The 7,727-nt window shown below is 25.9% G+C and overlaps 1 protein-coding gene across 1 annotated transcript; it reads left to right on the top strand.

Moving 5' to 3' along the window:
* LOC113557112 (translocon-associated protein subunit alpha) lies at window positions 1–3,113 on the top strand. The gene is made up of 5 exons (XM_026962424.1): window positions 1–214; window positions 327–500; window positions 1,234–1,493; window positions 1,553–1,829; window positions 2,800–3,113. Exons 1-5 carry the CDS (start codon window positions 163–165, stop codon window positions 2,850–2,852), a joined length of 816 nt encoding a protein of 271 aa, XP_026818225.1. The 5' UTR covers window positions 1–162; the 3' UTR covers window positions 2,853–3,113.
* The last annotated feature ends 4,614 nt before the right edge of the window (window positions 3,114–7,727 follow it).

The following is a 7,727-nucleotide window of genomic DNA, read 5'->3' as shown; positions in this document are numbered from 1 at the left end:
GGCAACGTCATTAAGCCCATTGGCCACTGTGTGTGGCTTGTAACGATGAGGTTCCGTGGTTGTTAGACGTGTCCGTTACTTTCATACGGTCTTCACTCAGTCGTTGCGCTTTCGACGTTCGAATTTTGTTTGCCCTGTGCTGAGAAGTCCGATAATTCTAAGATGCAGTTCAAATGGATATTGCTGTGCTTGTCTTTGTTTGCCGCGTCCACAGGTACCTATTTTAGTTAAACTTAATTGTTGCTGATGCGAGCGATGCGCCAATGACTGGTGCTCGACATGTTTCATTTTTCAAAATCTTGACCCAAATACTATGTGTGTTGTAGGTGTCGTGCGTGCCGAAGATGAGATCGACGCAGACGAAGAGATGATTGTCAGTGAGGACCAAGGATTAGTCGATTCAGATGGCGATGAGTCTACCATCGAAGACTTGGAGCAGACAGATGCTGACACATATTTACTGTTCACCAAACCAGTGTTCGAAGAAAAAGCCAGCATTGGTAAATTTGAAATCTCTTGCGCTCCTCTTGTACAGTGTTTGAAGCTTAACACTTTCATATAGCGGTATCTAAAATTCCTAGATTTATAACATCACATTATTAATGATCTTTAGATAGTTGTGTTAATTAAAATACGACCATTATGCGTGAATATATTATGTCTTAAATTTATTCTACAGTGTAATAATTTAATTTACATTTTTACTGAAGTACAATAATTATAAATAAAAGTATAGTTTATTGGAAAATTCCTCCACGGAGGAGGCTTTTTCATTCTATAAAACGAATCTTTTTTTCTTTCATCACATTCACTTATTCTTCTACTTATTTAAATAGATCGTCTAATACAAATATTTCAAATTAAAAAAATTTGTTTATGCATATGTTAAGATTTTTAATAATAATTAATAATTTTCATGTATTGTTTATCATTGATAATAGTATTGTTTAAAGCTTTATTTTAAGTCTAGTATATTAATTTAATAATTTTAGGTATACATTTTTAAATAATATGAAAACACATAATTGTATGCAATTTCATTTAGACACTTAGACTTAATCAAGGTGAATGTAAAAAATTAGGAAATAAATTTTCATCGGTATAAAAATAAAATTATGATAAATTCACCACAAATATAAATAATAATACAATAATAAATCCTATATTTTCCTATTATTTATTATTACTTATTTCTTAATTTTATCATTTATAATATGTTATTATTTTTATTAGAATTACCAGCTGGTCGTTTGTCTGAATTTCTTGTGGGATTTACCAATAAAGGATCTAATGATTTAGTCTTGGAAACTTTGGATGCTTCACTTCGTTACCCTATGGATTTCAATTTCCACATTCAAAATTTCACTACTGTGCTGTTAGAAAAAACTATTCCACCGGGATCCCAGGCAACTCTTGGCTATGCTTTCGTCCCAGCTGACGCATTTGCCGGACGTCCATTTGGACTCAGCATCAATCTTGCTTATAGAGACTATGTAAGATGTTTGTTTTAATAATTTTATAAATTATGTTTCATAATATTTAATTTATTTAGGAAGGAAAACAAATGATTAGTAAATTATACAACGATACTGTAAACATCATTGAAGTTGAAGAAGGTTTAGATGGTGAAACTCTGTTTTTGTATGTCTTAATGGCTGCTGCATGTGTTCTACTTTTGGTTGGTGGACAACAGTTTCTATATTCAGTGGGCAAAAAACGTGTTGGTGGTGGTCTACCGAGTCGCACTAGAGCAAATTTGGAAACTGGAACAAAAAGTAGCAAACAAATTGATATGGATTGGGTTCCTAAGAATGTTATAAACCACCTAAGTAAGTTTTTAAAGACAAAATTAAAAAATGATGAAAAGAAAAATGTTAAGCTATGGTTTAAATAACAAATAATGACTTGCTAATTTTTATTTAACCAATAAGTAATTCTTAAAACCCCATTAAAAGCATAATTATTCATGTATAATTTAGTAGGTTTTTATTTAGATTTTTATTTTTTTCCTTTTAAGTTTAAACAATAATATTGAAACATTAAATTTCTACCAAAATTAAAAAATAAGTCATTTGACATGCAAAGCTACATGATATTAAACAGTTTTAATTGATTATATTTAGTATAGTTTTTCACCCCTGCTATTTCTTATTGCTTTTAAATTAAAAAGCCAACACAGAGTCAGGATGTTGGCATCTGTTAAGAGAACACTTCATATGCATGTGTTGTTTCCATCTCACTAATGTACAACATTGTAAAAATTATTTCATGCGGCTAAGAACCACTCAAGCTGTAATCTAAAATAAGCAACCAAATTTTCATATTATAAAAAGGAAAATATTGAATGTGCAACATTGTTTTTAGCCGTTTATACATTTTTTTTATCACTTAAATATTTTTAAATCATTAATTTTTGTGTAGTTCTAATATCAAAAAATAAAAATTATGTTGCACAGTCAAAATTCTTATTTTTTAAGTATGAAAATTTGGTTGTTTAACTTTGACTACAGCCTGAGTGGAATGGATCTGGCCTCCATGAAGTGGTTTTTACTATGTTGTACATTTTTAAGACTGTAACAACACACGCAGTAAATGTGTCCTCTTAACCTTTTTCATAGTGATTAAATTAATATTAATTATAATAGCTTGCAATAGCTTAATACCAAAAACATTTTTATGAATTGGTGATATTGATCCTATTGTATTGAGTTATTAATACTGTATGCATTTCTACTTAATAAATAATAAATATTAATTATGTTAAATATAAATATTTAATTGTTTTTTTATTCATTATAGATAAACAAAAGGCACAAAGTCCGAAGCAAAAACGTGTGAAAAAAACAGATTAATCGAGCAAAGAAAGACTTAAACTCATTCATTTTTCACCAATGAATGTTATTAATTATGAAATTCCTTCTTTAGAAGATAATTAAATTCTATAAATGGCTGTTGTTATTCCACCTGACAACATTGTGAGATATAAGAGTACATTTCTAAAGTATTCTATTTTTGTTATGTAAATAGATACTAATTTAATTGGTCTTCAATTGTAATTATTAAATGTATAGTTTTGTTTATTATAATAAATAAAAAACAAAATTATACTTGTATGTTTAATGTTAAATTATGTTTTTGTATTGATCAATTTTGAAATAACATTTTTTATCATGCAGATACATCAATAATTTTGTTTTCGTAGTTTATTAATTTTGTGAATACTATTATACAATTTTATACATTATAAATTATTCGTATTTGTGTAATACACTTATTCTGAAAATAAATGTGTTTGAAAAAATTAAAATTAAACTTACATTATTTTTGCGTTTTGTAAAGTATTGTTTTTACTTTCATGTTTCATTAAATTAGTGATTCATAAATTATTCATAAGTTTATCTCACAATCTTACTTTGTAATATATTAAACTCAAACATAGACAGTTATTTTTGCTATATTATTAGTAAAACCTAAACTTTAATATCCAAATTAAACTAATGATTATTACAAAAAATGATGAAACAAATTATTAAAACTTTCCAATTAAAAAAGATAAATTGATATATTACATAGTAGTATAGTACCCCTAAACTTTAAAATTGTTCTCTCTGTTACATTTTCACAAACAGAAATTATTGATATAACCTCTGTGTTAGTCTGCCTCATAATTTCAATTAGTTTTCAGATTGGTATATTATTAATATTGCATACACTTATATCTAGAGTGATTATGGTATTTAAAATAATGTTACTCTGTAGGTGATCAACAATGTTTCCTATTTGTGCCCCTTATTACATAGTAAATACTAAATAGTCATTAAAATTACCAGTTATTGTCACTACTGAAATTTATTTATAAAAATTCCAGGTGTTCAGCACATTTTAAGATGGGTGACTATTGGTTAAGTAATTGTAAATTCTCCTATTAAAAACCATGAAATAATCTAATCAATCTTTTATAAGTCTCATGGAAAAATAATGACCAATTGAATAATTTAAGTTTAAATTTGTTACATTACATAACACAGGTATATATTTATTTTTAAATTAGTGTCATGTTTAATAAGGTTTTTTTTAGTGATCTGAACTCGGAAGTATCTAATAACTATATTCTATACACCTAGTACCTATACTCATCACTAATTTTTTTCTTAGGCATTGTGGTAAATAGCAAGAAATTCTTTAAATTAACAAAATACGAATGCAAATGTTTCATGTATGTCGTATTATTGTGCAAGATGTAACTAAAAATTAAGTCAATAAAAAATAAAACTATTGCTTAATATATAAAATTTATAATATTTATTTTTATTTTTTTTATACTTTTTTATTGTCACTGACTCATCATTTCACATTTATAATTATTTTTTATTGTGTCTCCGTCGAACACTCGAACGTTTTAAATATATTTTGTACCAATAAACAGGGTTCACAGTGACAGCGGGAGGTTAAATTATACTTATGAGTCTAGAGTCAACAAACATTTATTTTATCCACTCGCCCATTTATTGATAAAAGACCCCTCTTTTATACAAGTTACAATATTATTATTAAATAAGTCGAGCTAATATAATGCCTTTTGAAAAAACATACGAGCTTAAGCCAATACAATTTACCTCAATATTATCTAGTACCTAATTAGTAAGTACCCTACTTCCTAAAATCCACTCTGTCTGATATTTTTTGTACTGCAATACTGCATTAGGAATATCTCGTTTTGATACAAGTTAATCTCCCTTTAACTATGAATTAATTAATGGATAATTATTTTGAAAATAACGTACCTATCTATTTAAAAATTTGAACGGCGAGTAGTTTCAGTTATTAAAATGTTTATAGAGGATAAATAATAATAATAATCAACCTAATTATACTCACTACACAAATATAAATAATTCAAAAATCACATGTTTGAATTTTGATTTTGATACGTCAATATTTTCATAATAATCAATAATTATTAATTTTTTTTTTTATTTATTTTATTTGGTATAAACAATCTATACAGTTTAGTACAATGAGCTTATGTGATAAGAGTAACAAAAAAAAAAAAAAAACATTACGTGATAAGGATTTAAGCAGCCATCCATTAGTGGCTCTTGACTTAATGATTAACATTTTTTTTTTTTATTACATTTATTTTTTTATTTTATAATTTAGTTTTATTGTATGAAAAGGTTAAACATTAAAGTTTTGTAGTAGATCGCGGCACCACTTCCTTTTTAACCTTCGGGTAGGATTACCTGGTAATGTGAGGACGGAGAGGTCTTTTATGAGAGGATTAGGATGAGATTGAAGTCATTTATGATTAATTATTAATTAAATATTTTAGATTCAATAGAAAAGGTAGAAACAGAAGCTTGTGTCTCAACAGAGTTCGCATCTCTACTGTTTTACTACTTTAAATTTAAAAAAAATTCAAGAATTTGAAAATATGGTCTTTAAGTACATTTAAAAAATTTCCATAATTAGATTTTTAATAACTGTATTAGATATTTGAGAAGAAAGAGAGTGTGAGTACTGTACATGCTAGGTAATGGTAAATTGCCTCTTGTATAATATATTATAGATTAAGTTCATAGATTTAGATATAAATACTATACAATTATTTGAGTCGTAACGACATGTCACTTTTACTTTCAGATCGGATTTATCAGACTTAAATATAGGATAATAAAGGACATTGGTAGTACTTCATTTCAAATATTATTTATAACGATAATTGCATGTTTACCTTTCGTTATAATTTGAAAAGCAATAATTTTCACACAAAATTTAAAAAATATCAACAATTAATATCTTATGGACATATAACGTTTTTGAAAAATATTAGATTTTTTTGCGATATTAACAGTAAATAGTATCAAAGGTATTTAAATTTTCAAAGTTTGAGTCAGTTTACGATTTATATTAATAAAATGTTAGTTTCTTACTCAAAAAACTTAAAAGATTTCTCATAAATATTTTGATATTAAAAAAAAAATTATCATGAATAAGGATAGGTAGAGTAACTATATAGTCAACTATATTTGATCAGTATCAATATTTCTGAAGTGCTTGAACCCTTGCATTAAGTTGCACTTCATTTTATATGTCAATGTAAAAACGTGCCTAAAAAATAACTTAGTAATGAATAATGAATAATAGATAACCGGTATAGTTTAACTTATTGTTATTATACATATACGTGTGTAAATATTTTCTTTTGAAAAATTACTAAAATAATAACAAATATCATGTAGAGACTAGATATACTAATATTTTTTTAAAATAAACATTAAAGCTTAATAAAGCGGTTCTAAATGACGATTATTATACGTTAAAAACTCAAAAGTATTCACTTTTTTGTACATAGTTGCAAGTTATTCCATTATATGACACAAATATTGAAAACTTTATTTTTATTTGTCAATAACTATTTCACATCAAATTTTCACTATTTTTTAAATTTTTGCTCACTAAGACGCTTCGTCCGCATAATAATATGTTATCTCTTATTCAGTCCAAAATCTATCTTTCTATAGTGTGTAAATTTGGTTGCTTAATTTAGACTTCAGCCTGAGTGGTCCTTCACTATATTGTAGCCTGAAGATTTATTAGACGGTGACAATACACATAGTTGAACATGGTTGAAGCCATCAATCTCTTAAGCTATTATTTAAAATTACTTTATAATCAATATTTCTCAAAAAAATAAAAAATAAATAAATTTTCTGTAAAGTAAAGTTGAATAAAATTTCATGTCAGTTATCATTGGAGGATTAAATCAAATTTTATGATGATCAAAAACTATAATTAGTTACGTAAATACGTTTGTCTTTTAGCGAACATTAAAGCGGTCTCGCAAGTGACAAATAGCGAGATATTGTGTGCATGAGTACGAAACTATGAAGTTACCCTTACCTACACGCTATACATTTATTATAGGTATTATGCACAAATATTAGTAATAATTTACTAGTTTAATACGAGTTACAACTATATAGCTCATACATACGTTTTCTGCATCAAATTCTATAAAAACAAAATGTATGGATTTTAGAACCGTCTAAAATATTATGTTTCGATGGTAGTATGATACAATTAATTTTACAGTACAGTAAGTACTGTTGTATCGGTTTTTTTAGTAGGAGTAAGTAAAGAATTTTAAATACTAGAATTACATACTAAGACAGTTTTTGTTAAAATAGTATTATAATTTTTTTAATAAATTAGTTCTTTTGTTTCAATTGTTTTACATATTGATTATTAATACCATCATTATAACAACATAAAAAAAAATTATTTTTAAACAATATTGAATAAATATGTAGACACTTGTTTTATAATATTTATAACTTTTATTACTAATTATTTTTGTTATTTTTTTTAAACTGTATTAAATGCTTCAGCACTTATCGACATTAATATTACCATACCTAATTATTGAAATCACTGATAATCATACCTACTTGCATATCAATTATATAATTCAAATAAAATATAAGTAGGTATATACATAACGTATATTGTATACTTAATCATAACATTCATAAGATATATGATCTTTATCAGGAAAATTTTAATTAATTTATTATCAATGATGATGAACGGATGGTACTTAAAATAGATCAAATTTGTTTTTAATGTTAGTAAAATAATCTAAACAAATCATAACATACACATTCATGAAATGAATAACTTTATTTTTTTCTTATCAAAATATTTTACATAATTATGCATTTATA

Source organism: Rhopalosiphum maidis, chromosome 4 (genome assembly GCF_003676215.2).
Source record: "Rhopalosiphum maidis isolate BTI-1 chromosome 4, ASM367621v3, whole genome shotgun sequence".
NCBI classification, from domain to species: domain Eukaryota; kingdom Metazoa; phylum Arthropoda; class Insecta; order Hemiptera; family Aphididae; genus Rhopalosiphum; species Rhopalosiphum maidis.
The sequence above is the reverse complement of the archived record's forward strand: the minus strand, read 5'-3'. Positions and strand labels throughout refer to the sequence as shown.